At 39.3% G+C, this 19,461-nt stretch overlaps 1 protein-coding gene across 2 annotated transcripts in view; it reads right to left on the reverse strand.

The window, feature by feature from the left end:
• The window catches only part of CAMK2A (calcium/calmodulin dependent protein kinase II alpha), a 135,543-nt gene that overhangs the window by 18,509 nt on the left and 97,573 nt on the right, over window positions 1–19,461 (reverse strand). For both annotated transcript variants that reach the window (XM_088133853.1, XM_088133852.1), the window contains exons 8-13: window positions 16,240–16,323; window positions 12,122–12,216; window positions 9,010–9,132; window positions 7,053–7,136; window positions 4,683–4,725; window positions 6–46 (exon numbers count right to left, since the gene is read on the reverse strand). In XM_088133853.1, the coding sequence (XP_087989979.1) occupies window positions 6–46; window positions 4,683–4,725; window positions 7,053–7,136; window positions 9,010–9,132; window positions 12,122–12,216; window positions 16,240–16,323 (470 nt within the window). The remainder of the gene's footprint in view (window positions 1–5; window positions 47–4,682; window positions 4,726–7,052; window positions 7,137–9,009; window positions 9,133–12,121; window positions 12,217–16,239; window positions 16,324–19,461) is intronic.

Below are 19,461 nucleotides of genomic sequence, written 5' to 3' on the forward strand. Positions count from 1 at the left end.
CTTACCTTCACACCATCATTCTTCTTGTTGCCACCGCTTTTCCCTCCTGTGGAGAAAAAGTACCATGTCAAGAGGCACAAGCACGACACCAGAGTCAGCAGAGTGAGAACCAGCAACATGAGGAGAACTGACTAAGAGCAGGAGACAATGGAATTGAAAACCACACAATCAGTGCTGCAGCCTTCTCTGATAACAATCCAGCAGCCTGAAGGAAGTCTCTCTCAGAAATCTATGAAGTTCACAAGCTGGATTACTATGTTCCTTCCAATTGAACAATACAAGCCACAGCCACTTATAGTCATGTATTCCCAAGTCTTTGAAGAAGTCAAAACGGAGCCCAGCAATGGTGGGAAACCGAAGGCGCATTCTCTGTCAGGTTTGTGTATTCGTTCCTGAAAGGACTAAAGACCTTCCAACCACATGGCCATAAGAATTTAATCCTGCCCTATGAAACCACTCCAGTCCTTTCTAAGTTTGCTAGTCTCATTTTTTTCTTAGATCAGTTCACGAATGGTTCAACAGGAGATAAGTGTGCTCTTGCCTGCCTGCTTTTCTCACTCTCAGCGTCTCTTGCTAATTTTAGTCCCCCATGCTGGTGAGATCACGTGCTACAGTTATGACATCCTGACAGCTGCAGCCCACATTTCAACAATGAAAAAACACGGGCACCTTCTTTTCTATCCCTTTCCCATTGCCATTGCAGACCCAGCTTCTATCCTGGAATTGCAGTCCATCCTAATTTCTCCCTCATTTTGCTTTTGCCTGCAAATAGATTTTGAATACCGCACACCTAAATTAAATTTAAATACTGCACACATTCTGTTTATCTATCTATCTATCTATCTATCTATCTATCTGTCTATCTATCTATCTATCTATCTATCTATCTATCTATCTATCAGAAGCTCAATTGGCTGGAATACTGCTTCTGAACAGAAGACCACCAGATAATAACTTGTCTGGTGAGAATATTGCCTGGATTACTGTATTTGGTTCATGCAGGGTGGAAAGTTAATACTGTAAAGTTTTGGATTTTTTGGATTCCAGAATTCTCAGCTGATTAACCCTCCTTTACTTCTACAGCCCCAGTTTTTTAAAAAAAAACACAGATTCCTTAGATTGTTAAGATCTATATCCTCCTTTATTTCCTGAATTTTTATAATGTTTTTCTCATGATTTCTTTAAATTCTTTTATTCCATTAAATACACATCAATTACACAATCTTCTAAGTGTCTTATATTTTCCTGCCCTTTGGGATTTTTAAAAATTCTACAATGCATTTTCCACTTGCTGAGATTCTTAATTGCTAAGGTTTAACAAGCCCGCATACAAGTTGTCACATGTAAATATCACCTATGTATACTACATTACGTGAGCACACATGGAAAGCAACAAACAATTATGATTTTGTATCCAACAGTTCCCACAGTGACGCTTATACTGTAGATGAGAATGAAGACTGTACATAATTTCCTAAGCAGAAAATCTGTTTGGGAACCTCCACCCTCCCCATGAAATAGTCTTAATATCACAATGTCTGTTTATAACAATTGTTCCCTCCAAAAAGGCTATCTGTCCCAGTCAATCAAGTTCTAAAAATGTAAGAGAGACTTGTTGGAACAGAGCAAATGTCTGTCTGGTCAGCATCTTACTTCCCACAGTAACTAAGATGGCTCTGAGAAGCCTAGAAGTAAGGCTTAAGGACAATAAATTGTTCAGTGGCTCTGAACCTATGTCCTGGGTACCCCGCATAACTATAATCCTTCATAAATTTCACTAATCCTCTTTTAAAGCCATCATTTTATCACTTTCCAAATACAGTGTCAATCAATGTCCTCATTTGTCTTCATGTTAAACTTAATGTTAACTCATTAACTCATGTTAAACTTCATGTTAAACTTCAGCAAATGGAAGCTGTTTTTAGAATATTCCCATAAATTCCAAGATTCCTTTGGAAAATCCCATAAAACTGCCTTATTTTCCTGAATAACGATTTTTAAAACTAACTTCTAAGCAATTCTTATGCAGGAAGGAAGTGGTTTCATCTGACTTCCTATATTCTAGAAAGACTTTTTGATTATCCCCTAAAAAGCTCCATCTCACAGGATTGTGTATTTTGGGGCAAAACCCCTCTGATTACATAACCATTCTACACAACATTTCTCACATGTTCTCTAGAATAGTGTAAAATGAAATTCCCATTGTCTAATCTGAGTTCTTTCAAGCAAATCTACTGTGATCTGTTAATAAACAGTGGTGGTGGTGGTGTGAATGCCCTGTTGTGTGAGGAAGGGAATTTGGTTGATTTACTTCCACAAAGTGCAAAAAATGTATTTTTGTATTTTGTCTTCACTTAACGATTCAGGGAAAATGGTCAATATCTATTTATTAATATGACATGCTAGAAGATAGAATATAGTGCCTGAATTAATCTCCCCCCTGGTGTATCTATATGAGTCCCTGTGCACACCAGACTTAGGCCACATCCACACAGACGCTTCACTATGCTTCTTCTTATGCTGGGGTCCTTCCCTAAGTCTTTCTGTCTCCACAGCATGTACTTGCCATGAACCCAGAAGGGGTCAGAGCTCTGCTATTGCCCCTACAGCACAATATTATAAAAGCTGTGATTTGGGTTTCCTTGGCTAAATTCCAGTCCTGCCCAGCACTACCCTCCGTTTGAATACTGACATGGACGATATTCTGGTTAAGCCATGCGCTGCATTTTTTTCCCTTTCCTGTTGCATCATCAACCCATTGAACTTATTTTTTATTCTTTGAAAGTATGGATCAACCGGTCAATTTATCAACCACTAGATGACAGATGACACTAGTTTTTGCATCTCTTGGCTGCCCTCCAGTGGTCATCTAAATTTGTGCTGTTGCTGGATGAGTGCTGGTGAACAGTTGGGTTTTGGGCAAGGGGCTTAGCTGTGCAAATGGGTGTAGGAGCTGTAAACTACCCTAAGAATATTACAGGAGGAAAGGAAGTATGGAGCCAAGGCTCCTGAGATTTGTGGCCACTGAGAAGGAGTTAGCTGTGGGGCCAAGCAGGTTAGAGAAATACAAGAGACAAGTATTTTCAATTACACTTCCAATTACGTGTATTAAGCTAGGGAGAGGCTGGTCATTTTCAGTACCAGGACCAGGTCCAGGTCTCTAGGTCAACCAGTGGACAGGTGATCAACCCATTAAAAAAAGAAACAAACAAAGTGGCGGAAGCTGGGATTTCAGTCTCCCTCACAGCCAGAACAGAACTGAGGGTGGAGGACCAATCAGGGATGGGATGGAAAGTGGCAATTCCACAGGAAAGTGAAGAACCAACTGAAGCCACAAGTTTTATGCTCCATTGATTTCTGCCTCTCCGGTAGGATCAGAACGCTCTGAGTCCTATCGCTCGGGCAATGGGACCCGTGGGATATGCCTTCTATTACCACTCCCACCCTCTGGAACAGCATCCAAAGAGCATCCCTCCCAAGATTCAGTGGGCCCCGCTCTGACTGTCTTTTGAAAGGCAGTAACTTTAGTTCTTTCCCAGACCCTGGGTCATGGGGTGGCATGATCCCATTGGGTGAATCTCTCCAAGCACTTTATGTCCTTAAGTTTTGGGGTTTTGTTTTTATTATTTGTTTTCTGTGTTATTTTACATAGATTTATTGCTGTTTATTGATGATGTATACTGCTCTGAGTCATGTGCCAAGTGGATGGCTATTTGCTATTTTACATAGATTTATGTAAAATCAAATCAATCACAATGGAACAAGTCCTTTTAGGCCACCTGTCCCATGGCATCAATGTACCCAACTTTGCCTACCAACAGCATCTGGAGATGGGATAAGAGGGAAAACACTACTCTCGGAGGGGAGCACTTAAGCTATCCTTGGTCTGCTTCAGCTGTGGGTGGAAGATGAGATATACTGTGGGCAGTGGCATGCAGCTATGTCCTATGGAAATGATTAGTAGATGTTCCTCAAGCTATGTTGATCAGCTGTTAATCTCAGGGAGTTTAAGCGCATCACGCTCTGTGAATTGGAGCCTGAACTATAATTAATTACTCCAAACAGTGGATTTTCAGCTTTAAGTGAAGGAAAGGGTATGGGAGGGGGAGTCATTGAAGGAAAAGTTATTGGTGTTGTTTAAGAATATTAGACTGCATAAAATAATCTTTCTTTCACAAAATTATAAGGAATACTTTAAGAAGCCAACATCTTCAGTACTACCTCCTCCAGAGCTACAGAATGCACAGACTCTATTAAATCTCCTAATGGATTCTTCTAAGGCCAAAGAATTTCTTTCTTACTTTCCACATTCAAACTGGCACATTTAGGGACATTTTTGAAAACATAGTAAGGGAAATAGGTGATCGGATCTGCATTTCCTAGACTGGTAGTACATTTAAATCATCGTCTACGAATATACTGTATAACATAAGATCTTCAGTGCTTTTTCCTCTGCTCACCACCACCAAGTGTGGGCTACAACATACATTTAAAGGTTTTCTTCTTCTTTTCTTTCTTGTATGAACATTTCAACATATATACAAAAAAAGTCATTTGGGAGTCATATGAAAATGCCCAAACATGCTTGTGGAAGTCTAACACACCATCCAATCATATTTTCTGTCCAAAGCTAGTAGCCAATAAGTGAGGAGGTAGCAATTAAATAGAGTTGGGTTACCTACCAGAAAAATTACGGGTTGCTAGCATCGTAGTGAGGATTGCACCCTGGAACACAGAAAAGACAAAAAGAAAAAGAGGGGAAACAGGACACAATGTTGGATTCAGAATCAGGCCTATCCCTCCCCCCCCCCCCCACCCTCCCAATCTCCTTTTTCTTAAAAACATTCAGTGGAAAATGGAGCTGGCTGGGGCTACAACGGGAATGTGCCTTTGGCCCTGTTTCAGGGGCAGGATGAATATAGTTCAGTGAAGATATTAATAGAAACAGCAAACAGTTTGCAGAAATCAAGTCATTGGATATTGGCTCAGGGATTTTTAATGCAAGTTTCTGAATGGTGGACACAGAGTTTATTATAATCACCTTATGGAGATTAAGTAGCTTTTCTTCCAATGTTAATGAAACTCCATTCTCCACTAAATAAGTAACTCTTGAGCTCTGATGGGACCAGACTAACTAATGAATATCTTCTCGTGTTAAAGAGGATTTCCTACAGTTACCCAAGTGGAATCCCAAATATGCCATCTATCTTTGAGACATTCAACTGATTAAAACTTTTCTGATGCATCAGTAATCTGTGTCAGGACATATATCAGAAAAAATTCTAATGAACAACCAATTCTCCCATTATTTAGTGTTGTGCTATAGTGCAAGATTGCACTATAATGCCCCAAACTCATTCCATTTGCAGCATTAAAAACAAAAACATTTGGACATGCTGAGACAGACTCATCTGTGGCATATAGTTCTACACCACTTCAATTTAGCAGCTCTAAATAAAATCTACCACAATTACCATTACTATTACTACACACAGCTCTCACATAGCATATTGTCCCATAGATGTCAAAGAGCAGATCGGTCTCTTCACATCCATTTTATAGAGGGGAAGACTTCAGTATGTTACTGAAGTAACATCTCCAGAGCCATTCTCTGCAAGTCAATAAAATAATTCATTATAGGTACCTGCTTTGCCATAGCCTAAGATTTTAAAATCAACTCACTTCCTGTTAGCATTGCCTGTTTATATATAGGAAAAGGAAACTTTCCACACATGTATGTATGGAGAGTACTGAGGAATTGGTTTAGCATGTATAGAAAAAAGCAAGATATGCTTGCACTGAATAAAGACACTGAATTAGCATGAGAATAATGAGCATTTACTTCTCTGTGTTATTCTAGCTATGGATAGATTCCAAAGGTCCATCAGAATATAATTTTGGAGCATAAGGCAAAAGGGTAAAAAGGTCAAATGGCTGTGTCTTTGCTGCTCACTCTCTGCCTTCCCTTCTCCTCTGTTGAGCATTTCTCAATATTTCAATCGACTGTATGAGCTAGTGAGAAATTACAGTAGCAGAATTAACAGATTTCTGGATAAAAAGCAAACACAGATCACTATCTGTTATTGGCTAGTAATTTTGCTAGTTTCCAGCTCAAAGGTGAGAAATCTGCAAGGGTTCATAGATAAAAGAAGTAGAATATATATGGAGGTAATCCAAGAAAACATTGGCTCTAGATGATGATGATGATGATATTGCTGCCAAGTCTCCTAATTGAACCCTTCCCCACTTGCAGTAGCAGATCCTGAGTGAACAGTGATCTAAAAATTGCAAATGTAGATCCTTGAAATATGCAGTTTATCTGGAAGTAAAATTCCACTGGATATTACCTTTCAAAAGTCTCTCAGGAGGCCATTATAGTTACTTCTAAGATTTTAATTAAAGGACTCAGACTAATAAGGTCATTTCCCAACTAGTGATCCAAAGCAATTTAATAGCAACACCCAGGCATTGTTGATGTAATATAAAGCCTGTCCTCATTATTTTAGCAAAACAATGGCTTGGTGACTCTAGAAAACTTTTCACTCAGCGAAGAAATGACCAAGTATTCGCTTTTCAAATTCAGATGTACAAGATCACTTGAATAAACTTTTTAAGGAACCAAGACCATTATCCATAGTGAAACTCTGAATTATTTTTCTGTCTCAACTAATGACTGTGGCATTAGCACTGTCTAACTGAACTGGAAACAGGTCTATCCCATGTACAGAAACAGATTTAGTTATACAAACAGAAAAATAGCCCAGCCTAAAGTCATAGAATGCTTCTAGGCAGATGCTTCCTACTTCTGCCATATGAAAAGACACTATATAGGTATTCTGTCTTTTCCTCCTCAGTGATTTTTTGTGGAAAAAAGGTGAGCATGAGTGGTGAGAAAATATAGAAAAATTACCAGTTACAGGTGATGTCATCTGGATCTCCTGCAGAAGATAAATAGAGACCTGCAAGAAGCCTAACCTGGACCCAAGTCTTGAAAGATGTAGAACATGAACACGGGGAACAAATGAAAGGGAAGCACCAAATCATATAATTACCTTTAGCTTTCTTCTGGCATTGAATTTCTTCAAGCAGTCAACAGTCTCCTGTCTGTGCATGCAAGAAGCCACAGTGGAACGGTGCTAAAAGATATAAAGGAAGCATGCTTAGAAATGGAAATAAATACAAAGCCCTCCTTTATTTTAGCAACCTGGACTTGTATTAGAAGCTGTGTTTATTTGTTTGATTGTAAATATGGTCTATGAAACCTGGGTTGCTTTCTGTTCTTCAGCTCCACACACACTATTGTTATATCTGAAAGCCATTACAACCTGGCTTTTCTGCAGAGACTGAAATCTATTGGTGATATGGATAGCTTTCCAGAAAAAGACTGGGAGTTGTGGCTTGCCCTTGGGAGGCTATTGCTTTGTTTTGCCTAGTTTTTGATGGGCTTTATTTTAATGTATCCTTTTCTACTTTAAGCAGTTGTCAGCCCCATTAGATAAACCAGGATATCAACTCCACAGAAGACCAGAACTAAACTTTATTGAGATATTTCCATTAAGGTAATCTTCCTTACTTTCTACACCAGCTTTGAGCCTTGTTGGATCGAACAGCATATAAACAAATAAATAAACTAGATGAGTTTAGTAGCACATACTGGGAAACTCAGACATTGGGACCATGGTCTTCGGAAACTAGCAATTGTACCTTAGGAAACGTCCTTGTTTAGGCTCAATCACCTTGATTTTTGAGGTTGGGATGTCCTAGACTCTCCTCTTAAATTGGTTCTATTGCTGGAAAACCATTTTGGCAAAAGAAGTGGCCCACATTAAAAACAGACACAGTAAGAGTCACGTAGATTAATACAGACATGGGCAATCCATGGCTCCAGAGGATCATGTAGCCTGCTGGGATCCTACTTGCAGCATCTGAAGGCCCCCAAGAGAATGAACATTTGGCTGGAAAAAGTTCAACCTTCCGCTGCATGATTTACAGGTAACAATGGAGAAATAAATGTGGGAATGGGAGCACAAGATCTTTGGGAAATGAAGCATTTGCAGTCCCACCCTCAAAGATGAACAAAATCCTCTGAAGGATGGGATGAAACTGTTTGGTCCCCTCCTTTCCAATGATATCCTATACCACTAGAAGGTTTCCTGGCCAAAAGCATTTGGCCACCTCTGTAGTAAAGAGTTGTCTATTAATCTTCCTAATGCTTTGCCCATAAAAGCATACATAGTATACTTATGGCATGCATCTTGTATAATCTAATGCAAGTTAAAATATGCCAAAACTAAAAATAAGACTTTCAGAACTAGCAGAATGAGGGAGTCATCTCAAGTAGCAGATGATGTAGAATAAAAGCAGTAATGATGTATTGAAAGACATTCATATACCCTGCCCTGCCTCTCCTAAGATAACTTGTTGCCCTCAAGAATGCTGTTCCCCACTAATGTTGCAAAAAGATTCAAAGTTTGGCCCAATTAGCTTTTGTTTTTAGAAAAGGGGCATTGGAGGTATCATTTTGACTGATCCCATGTACTTTACATAATTGTCTGCATAGCTTTGCATATTCTCTACTAGATAAGTGCAATTTTTCCTCCCAACAGTAAAATGTGGAGGTTGTTAACTTTTGTGATCAAGCGCCATACTTGTTATTTCAGCACTCTGAGAAAAAATGGTGGGGGGAGATTCAGGACAAAGATGTGGATGGGGTCAGGACAAAACTGAAATTTAGTTTAAGAAATTAATTTTAATTAAATTAAAATTGCATTCAGTATGATTATTACTTCTTGTGTGCTTAAAATGTTCCTTTCTATAATCTTAATCATTACAATTTTATTTATTTATTTATCTGATTTGAACCCCACCCGACTCCCAATGACTCTGGGCAGTCCAGATGGCAACTTTCAAAGGGTTCTAAGGGGGGGGGGGGCTTGAATTAAATGAATTGTCATTTGGAGATTATTATCAGAATCTGAGCAGCTTGTAAGAGAAATATGCTGCACTTACTGATATCCATGGATGCTTCAGAGCTTCTGCTGCTGTGATACGCTTGGATGGGTTGATTGTCAACATTTTATTGATGAGGTCCTTTGCTTCAGGAGTAACAGTATCCCACTCAGGAGAAGGAAACTGCAAGTGCAGGAAGAGAAAACTTCTTATAACAGTTCAACATATCTTTCAAATGGTTTGGTGGTTTTGCCCATGATCTTTTGTATACTATAAATGAAACAGTAGACCTGAAATGAGGAATTGATGAAAATAATAACTTCTTTCAGGAAATTGCTGAAAACCTGGGCTTTATGCTGTGCCGAATACTACTGTACTTAATGAGCATGCATATAATTGACTTTACAGGCCTTAGGTGGGATGCAAATGGTTTCCCATGGCAACCACTAAAGGTAGAGCTGTCCTGGATGCATTTCTTGATAAGCACATCCCATAAAAGGCAGTAATTATAGCACAAATGATCACGAGGCCCAACCAGATACTAGGAATGTTCTGCCAAAGTCTGTGTACCCCCAAACTGCCCTTCTTCAATAGGTGTGCCAGTTTGTTACTGAACATGCACCACAGAAAGAGCAGCATCCTCACAGCAGACTTATTACAAGGCCCAGAGGGTCTATATGTAAATGCCAGTGAAATGGAAGTTCCTATCCTACACTTGCCAGAGAAGTATGTTGACTGGCAAATATTTATTATTGAGCTAATATTTTTGGTATTATTTATTCATCAAAACTTTAATTTTTTTTAACATTCGTATTCACATGAGAGAGAGCAAGAATGCAGCTCTTGAAAGAGGAAGAGAAGAACCTGGAATGGAACCCTAGCAGATGAAATTGCTTTTGTGGGAAACTACTGTTTTATGAACGCAGATATTCTGCTTCCTACATCTCTTTTACCTCCAATGGTTACCAGAAGCCTTGATTAGAGATGATTAATCTTTCTTGCTTAATTATGGAGGGTGGGGGGAGAGGGGGGCTTTGCTACCACTATTACAGATGAGAGACTTAATTCTCTGCAGGGAATGAGAATTAAGACAAGATGTATTTCCCTGGGACAGTAACTGTTTGTACCAAAAGCACAAAATGATTTGCAACCCAGGTATGTAAGTACACATTATGGATGTGTGTTTTAACTTGGTATATTGCTGACTAGGGGGAAATAACTACAATTAACTATTAAAAGCCAGTACAAAAAGATGAGTTGTAAGGGCCTTTTTAAAAGCTAAGACAGATGTTAGGCCCCTCAACTCTGCAGGGAATGCATCCCAAAGAGCTGAGGTTCAACCATACATTATTGCCAAAAGTGATCATAGAAATTGCAGGCAAACCTCCTTAAACATCCTTCTGTATGTGGAGGTTCATACAGAAAACTATCTTCTCTCAATTACCTGGACCTAAGTCATGTAAGGCTTTGAAGATAATGTGTTGTGTGTATGTGTGTGTGTGTGTGTATGCCTTTGAGTCAGTTTTTGACTCCTGGTGACTGTCTGGATAAGCCCTTGCAGTATGTTCCAGACTAGACATAAGTACAGATCCACATAGAACTCCACTGGTTCTCATTGACATCTTAGTGGGTTTTGATAGAGTCACACTCCACCTGTTGATCCCCAAATAAAAGTCATCATCAGGCAGACCAAGGCTGTCTGAAGCCCACCACAAAGCCAGTTTGAAATGAGCCAAGATAATTTGTTTCCTCCAGAAGTACCTTCAGTTGAAAAGCCACTATTCTCACAGTTATATCACCCAACCATGGTAGGTCAGGGACTATACTGGGAAGAATCAGGGAAGGTTTACTCAGAGAAGGTCTAATAATTGCCTCCTATAAACAAAGATACACCCCACCCACCTGCCCTCAGAGAGGCATTTATGATGTTAACTCAAGTGTCCCTAATAACATTCCTGCTACAAGTTAACAAGACAAATTGGGCAAGGATCCTGAGGGCAAGTGGTAGAACCTACTGTCTGTTCCTATCTGACCAGGCTCATGTCTTTAGGTTAGCAAGTGAATCACCAAGCAATAATCTTCATTTATAAAACTTTCTCCCCAGAGTGCTGAGTGCAGGCATTACCGTTGCTACTACTGCTGCTGCTACAGTCATTACTACTGCTACTACTTTTGTCCCACCTTCCCACCCTTATACTTCCGGGCATATTTAGATTTGAACTGTAAACATTTTAAGTGCTGCTTTTAATTGTGGGCCTTACCTTTTACCATCTGTTTCCATTGCTGCCTCTTTATTGCTATTGTCAATTACGTTATTACCCACCTTAGGACCTCACTTGCCAAAGGATAGTATGAAAACTCATCAAGGGGTTTTGTGTCCAATATTTGTATATGGAAAACACATATATAGACAATCTTTTTCGTCCCCTTCTCCCCATTTTATCAACCTAAACATCCCCCCCCAAAAAGAAAGGAAACTCCCCACAGGGTCAGCAGGTCTGTTTTATACAGAGCTGCCACAGGAAGGGAACATCACCCCAAATCATGCAGAGAGATTTTGTGCCAGCAGATGCCCCATTGTCTACAAACTCTCCTTGTTGGAACTCCGTCTCTATTACAATCTCATGTACTCCCTTCTACTGACACAATAAGAGCATTGGCTTTTTTTTTTCTATTGCTTTGTAGTTGTTTCATTCTTATTGTAGATGTTTAAATCCCTATTTGTTCTACGTAAGTTGCTGAGAGACTTTTCTGAGTGTGGTGACATAGAAATATGTTAAATAAATAAATATAGAAGGCTCAGCCTCACTCAAATTTTCTTCATGACAAGCCCATAGGATAAAATAGTCGGAGAGACAGATTAGTCCAGAAATGGGAATCTATGGTTTCCAAATCTTGCTGAATTACAGTTCTCAGTATCTTTCTCTGTTGACCATATTGGCTAGAAATGAATGAAGCTGGAGTTCAACAGCAGTTGACAGCCATGGTTCATCAGACTTAATTATCCAAGTGGAGATATGAATATGGTCTCGCCCCTGGTCCAACATATTACTTGCAACATTAGATTGGTATTTAGGTTGATTTCCAATGTGGTGGGGTGTGGATAAAGCAAGTTATTCAAAGAAATTAAGGTGGGAGAGAGAGGAAGAATATGAAGGGAAGGCTCACTTACATCATAGGCTCCAGCTTTGATCTGCTGATACAATCGGTGTTGATCCTCATCCCAGAAAGGAGGATAGCCAACCAGCAGAATATAGAGAATAACTCCTGTGTGTTCAGAGGGGACATTGTTACATAAGCTAGTGGAAAGGAATTGATTGACACGGGAGATTGAGTAGGCCTACACTGTGAGTAAGACAAAAAATGAGATGAGTAAAGAGCTAAGTATCTTCCTGTGCAGCCAACATTATCCTAACGTTGTATAAAACAGTTACTTCTTCTCTGAAATGTCAAGGATTTAGGCATAAGTGTGAGCTCTTTGCAATTCAATCTGAATCATCGGTATCATAATTTGCCTGAAAACAAGACCCACTATTCCACATGAATTTGAAAAAGTATCTTTAGCATTGCCATTTGGCTGAATGATGGTGGAAAGAACAGTTAGATATATTTACTTGGTGGAAAGAACAGTTAGATATATTTCTACAAATAAATAGTAAGTTTACCAGACAGCCCAGGCTTCAGGAGACTGGACTTCTCCTAGTGATTGGCTAAAAAGCCAGAAAGCTTTGAGAGTCACTTTCTATATGATCGTATTTTCTCCCAGTACCCCATGCAATGGAGAATTCAAAGGACATCTTAAAGTTCTTCAGGCTTTAAGCATGGAGGACCTATTTTATGAGATAAAGCTGAGCTGAACTTCTGAAAGCAATGATCTTCTGACACTGATCCTTAAATTTTTGTAATAAGTACCTCACAGAGGATGGATATCAATAGAAGAGAGAAAAAAAAATTATGTTGTTCAATTTTTCATTTTTCCAGTCTTATATATGTGCTATGCCATTTCTTCATCAAATCATGATTTAAAAAAAAAATCTGTAGCATAAAAGCACTCAAAATAAATATTTTTATTATGAACAGCATTGCAAAAAGGTGTTAAATTATGAATAGGATGACTTTTCCTCCTAGCAACGATCAGAACGGGAGAAAAATACCAAGGAACAGTTCTCTGTTCACTGAGGTTAATTAGATTTATTAGGAATAAGGTTGCAGTAAAAACACCAGACTTCTGGCAAGTAAATTTGCTTTCAGATGTGGAACCTATTTATAGGCAATTCAGAGCCACTAGATTCTGGCTTCCTTCCTTGTTTCCTTTCAGTGTAACAGGAAGGAGGGCAATCACTTCTGAGAAGGTAGGTCAGTCTGCCGTTACATTTTGTTTACATAATGGTTACTAGCTACATTATGAGTCTGAGAATTCCCTCGTAGACTAAGTTGTTTTGCTCTGCTATGAAGATGTGGCTGTGGGAATAAATTGTTTGATTTTGACAAGGATGTATTACAATAAGCCAATCCTAGGAATCTGGGCTAGTCACCCTGTGCTGGAGAAAGCAAGACGTAATGGCCTTGCGAAGCATTCATAACAGTCTCCAAAATTTTAAAAGGGATCTGTGGGAGATCCAGAAAATTACAGACCAGTCAGCTTAACCTGTTCCAGGCAAATTGGAAGAAGCTATAATCAAACAAAAAAACAAACTAAGTCCATGGAGGAACAAGGCTCGCTGAAGGAAAATCAGCATGGATTCTGCAAAGGTGAATGCTGGCTCATGAATCATTTAGAGTCTTTTGAAAGGGCCAGCAGGCCATGGATGGTGGGATCCTGTCAATGTTGTATGCCTAAATTTTCACAAAGCCTTGACAAAATTCCTCATCAAAGGTTCTTGAGTAAACTTATCTCTTATGGGATAAGACGTGTCCTAGTATTTTATTAACAATGAGAAAACAAAGCGTAGGAATACATGTGCATGGTATTCAATGAAGGGAAATAAGAAGTCCTTCAAGGATCTGTGTTGGGACCAGGGTGTTTTATCTTGTCCATACATGATTTTGACTTAGGGGTTAGCAGCCAGCTGGGGAAGTTTACAGATAACACCAAACTATTCTGATGCATGTTGGAGAGCAAAAACTCCTAACTTCATACTTAGACTGATAGGGTCTGCACTGCCTATAATTAACCAGAAGTCCTTGCTTAACGACAGTAATTGGGACTGGAATTTCTGATGCTAAGCGATGTGGTCATAAAGTGCAATGTCACCTGACCACATTGCTTAGCTATGGCAATCCTGGCAGTCCCGGTTGCCATTATTAAGCAAGGATTGTGGGTCATTAAGCAAGGACTTCCAACAAGCAAACTCAATGGGAAAGCTGGCAGGAAGTTGTAAATCCTGGTCATGACAAGCCTTTCCTTAGGCAGCTCACAAGCAGGTTGGTGGGCAGGTGGGTGAGTGCTGTGGAGTGCAGATGGATGAAGGGAGTGGTGTGGCATGGCTTGAAGGTGGGTGGGTGTTGAGGAGTGCAGGCAGGTGTGCAGGTGGGTGCTGCGTCCCAATGTGAGTGCAGCCAGGCAGGGTGGGGGGAATATGGTCTGGCTGGAGTCTGGCCAGGCAAGCATGCATGTGCTTGCTCGGGTAAGGGATGGACTGTATATGTGTGCTTTGAGCAAGGGATGTATTACGCTTGGGATGGACTCGAGTGGGGGTGGGGGGGGTCTGTGGGCGGGTGCACACTACAGAGTATGAGATCCCAGGGAGAAAAAGCAGTAGGACAGGGAGAAACTTAAGGGAGCAACTTGCAGCCTTCCCTTCCAGCTTCCCCACTGACTTTGCTTGTGGGAAGCTGGCAGGGAAGGTCGCAAATGGTGATCGTATGATCGTGGGACACTGCAACCATTGTAAGTGCCAGCTGGTTGCCAAGGTCCCAAACTGCGATCATGTGACTGCAGGGTTGCTGCAATGGCTGGAACTTTGAGGGTCAGTCATAAGTACCACTCGTTGAGTGCTGTCATAACTTTGAATGGTTGCTGAGCGAGTAACCCAAGGACTACCTGTAAAAAATAATTCACTTAATAGGAGGAAGTAAACAAAGTGTTGCTTAAAAGAATGTCTCAAGGAATTTCAACAACAGCTAGGGTCTTGATCCTCAGAATTAGGTGTACTTGGGAGGTGACAGCATGCCAAGTCATCCTACTATGACATTAACTGTTTTACTCTCTACCTTTCAAATTTCATGATTCAATATTCATACCAGACCCAAAATGAAACTCCAGGAAGCTGTTCCTATGCAAGAATAATATTTGCTATGGTAGTTAATTTGCAGATTTTAATTCAGGTCACCAGTGTTTACTCATACCTCTGCCATAATTTGGAGTTGAGTGTTAGAAGTGGTCAGTCTTCTTCCATTGTATAGTAAGTATGACAGTCCTTACTATACATGGAACAAGGAAGGTTAATAAGTATTTGGGATTATTTGATGCTATGGTAATGGCAAGTAAGACCAATTCTCAAATTAACAAACTTCAAAAAATGGAACCTTTAATCTCCATTGTATGTTGTTAATAATGCTGGTTGCTCTGGAGTGTTATAAATGCATATAACATCCAAGCAGTTGAACCAAATTCACTTAATTATTAGTTGTTTACTGCCACAGAAATAGGATCTTAAGATTTCTAACCTACTGGTTACGTAACAATTTAACATAATACATACTTGGTTAGCTGTCCTTAATTGAATAAAACATGGCTGGAAATTTTCTTATAAATTGTAGGATTAGCTGTATGTCAAAAGTGCCTCTTGTAGAAAAAAGAGAAAAAAAAGTTTCCCCAATATGAGTAGCTATTCCTCAATAGGAGAAGTTTCCACAGCCTTTTCACACACAAAATTGTTCCAGTGGTCAAAGCAGAAGAACCACTACAGGAGATGATGATGACTTTCATATTCTATTCATTAATCCATACCCTTCTCATGGGATTTCATTGAACATATTGCTCTCTAACCTGTTATTTAGGTTAAACAGCTCTCAGATTGACAGTGGTATGGACCATAGCCTTCCCAAACTCATGCCCTCCAAATCTATCAAATTTCAAATGCTTATCCCCCAACCAAAATGACTTCTGAGCACATTTAGAGAACACCAGATGGGGAAGGCATTCCACTAAATATTTTCAGAAATAACCAATCCTATGGACAAGATAAGAATGATCATGGACAAAATTTGATGGTAGATCACATGGGACTCTTTGTCTTTCCCCAAAGTGACTGTTTTTAGCATTTTTTGAAACATACTCTCACTCACCACATGCCCAAAGGTCAACAGCTTTGCCATAGGGATCCTTCCGGAGCACTTCAGGAGAAAGGTAACCTGGAGTGCCTGCAAAACCTGGTAATTGTCAAAATATATAACTAATTACACTATTGCTCCCAGGAGAATTAACAACTTTTCATTTCGAGCAGTTCTCAGTTTTGGGATTTCTTATTGCATGATAAATATTAAGAGCTGAAATAGCAGTGATAATTGTCATCTACTGAGCCTCGTGTTCTATTATGATGCATAGTATGGGAGCTATTCTTCTTACTTCTACTCTATTTGGATCTGATTTTACTGCTTCTGCTAGAGGTTCTCTCCTCTGCATAAAGCAGAGATTGCAAGCAATTTCTCCACTGGAGGGAACTCCTCCTCCTGGTTTTGAGTTCACCCTATGAGACCTGTACTGGGAATGCCGGCTTGACAGTTTCCCATCTCTCTCTTAGTACAGCATGAAATTGACAAGATTCTGTTCGCCAGCAAACAAAACAGCAGGCAGGTTGGACTTGTCTTCCTTTTCTTTCTTCCCCTTTGGTATGGGAGGATATTTGTTGGTGCAGGACCTTTGGCAGTAGAACAGTGATTTTGCCCTTGATTCTCACCTCTGCAAGTCTCATCGACTTGAAGAGGACCACCAATCATCTTCCAATGAGTTTTGAGGGATTATGAAGTAGAAGCAATGGCCAAATGAAAGTGCCTTTCATCCCACCACTGCCCCATCCAGGCACGCATTGTCAGATCAAACCGACTGCAGCTCTCTGAAGTCTCAAAGCAATAATCTTTTTTCCAGCCTTGTTACTCAAGATCCTTTTGGGATTATTTTGCTTGCAGAAGCATGTGCTGCGCTAGTGTATTTGCAAAACGTATTTATGGCTTGGAAATTATAAATGTATTCCCTTAACAGCCTGTGTCTACAGCTCAAAGATACAATAGTAACAGACATTAGGATGACCTAATCAGCTTGCAGTTATTGTGAGTTAATTAAACCCCAGCTAATACTCCAGATTTTTTTTTATTTATACACGCGCACGCACACACACACACACACCCACACACACATCTGGAGTGGTAGCTGGGTTTAATAATATATGAAGTATTATTAATATATTTAGAAATGGCTAAACAAATACCAGTAGGGGAAGAGAGAGATCTAATATGACCAAAGTGAACATATCAGTTTCGAGAAACCTCTTAAATCAGGGTGCTTTACATAATCTAAATTAGGGTGGCTGACTTTTTCAGAACAGAAACTCCACTGAAGTAGTTAGCTTGAGATGCAGCATATATTTCAGCAATATGCAATTCTCATACATCTGACATAAATGATCATAGCTCTCCAGACCCTTAACCCTTCATTCAGCCCTTAGCTTGAGTTGGGAGAAGATGCTTAGGCATGACTTGGCCAGAATGAAGCCTTAAACACAGCAGCTGATTGTCCTTCTCAAAGCAAAGAATTCAGAGTCTTTATACATCTATACTCCAGTGTTGAAACTCCTGGCTTTTTCCTCCCTGCTTTTTGATTAAGATTCATAGTGGTTTGCTTGGTGGCCTTGGGTGGCTGAGATATGGCTCTTCCCAGCCTGGGAGCTATTGATTCCTGCCTTACTGGCTTCAGCCCTGCACCAGTTTACTTTCTTTTTTAAAAAATATAAAGTTATTGAAAGTTTTAAAAACAAAAATAAAAATTAATACAGTCTAAAATAGAGAAAGGAGGGAAAAAGGAAGAAATAAAAGACAAAGCTAAAGTGCAAAAAGAAAAAGAAAAGAAAAAGAAGGTAGAAGAAAAATAGAAAGAAAGAAAAAAGATATAAAGAAGTGGCTTCCAATTTTCTTTACAACAGTTATAAGTACAATTGTAGATTTACCTCTTTCTCTGAAGCTACATTGTGACTCTCTTTCTATAATCTATCCTATCTAATCATCAAAACCATAGATCAGAAGTTCATTTTTTTCTGTTTTACGCAAAAAGTCCATAAGGGGTTTCCAGTCAGCAATAAATGTGGATATTGTCTTTTCTCTAATCAAACAGGTCAATTTGGCTATCTCAGCAAGTTCTATCATCTTCACCAATCATTCCTCCATTGTAGGTATTGCCAAATCTTTCCATCTTTGCATGTATAATAATTTTCCTGTGGTTATCATATATAAAAACAAAGTTCCATGACTTTTTTCCAACTGTTTATCCATCAGTCCCAAGAGGAAAAGTTCTGGTTTCAGTTGTATTTTATTCTTTAAAATCCTATAAATCTGTATATGCATTTGAACCCAAAATCTTCTAGCTTGTTTACATGTCCACCAAACATGATAAAATGACCCTTCTTGACCCACATTTCCAAAATAGATTTGAAGTATCTTTATACATTCTCAATAATTTTTCTGGTGTCATATACCAAACGGTACATCATTTTATAAAAGTCCTCTTTAAGTTTATAACTTAGTGTAAATTTCAATCCTTTCAACCACATAGTTTCCCATTGTTCCATCTGTGTATTATAACCAACATTTTTAGCCCACTTTATCATACATTCTTTCACTTGTTCTTCTTCTGTTTCAGATTTCAATAAAAGTTTATACACTTTAGCAATCACATGTTCATCATTTGTACACAACTCTGTTTCAAAGTCAGTCTTAGAATATTCAATGCCATAAATTCTTTTGTCTACTTAGAATCTTTCTGGTAACTGTAAATAGGAAAACCATTGACAACTAAGTCCCTCTGCCATCAGTTGACACCAGTTTACTTTCAATAATGGATTTTTCAACTCCTTAAAAACACCTGACCAGATATTTTTTAAAACTCGCTTTTTGGGCAGCACTGTTCTACAAAGTGGGGGCTAAAAAAAATCAAGATGGCAGTCACAACTACACAGTCAAAGCACCACACCTTTTCTACATGCATCAATGTTGCATTGTTGAATTGTACACACATACAAAGGGTTGGGGCTTCAACTGCATGGTCACAACTACCTTTTTTTTTTTTTTTAACCCCCTCCTCCAGTAAATGCAGCTATTCCTGGGTTAGGTTTTCTAGGTTAGGGTTCCTTACTCTTTAGTTAGTTAGTTTAATTTACAGTATAGGCCACCTGACTTCATCCTGACTCTAGCATGCAACATGAAACAATTAAAATAGAATAACACAAAAGAAACATCTGGAAAAAGAATGCTACCACCACCAAAACTAGACGCCCACCAACCACTCTAGCCCAAAACCTA

This window comes from Python bivittatus, unplaced genomic scaffold, assembly GCF_059951505.1.
Source record: "Python bivittatus isolate LINGU-HERP-01145 unplaced genomic scaffold, Pbiv_v1 ctg000080_np1212, whole genome shotgun sequence".
NCBI lineage: Eukaryota > Metazoa > Chordata > Lepidosauria > Squamata > Pythonidae > Python > Python bivittatus.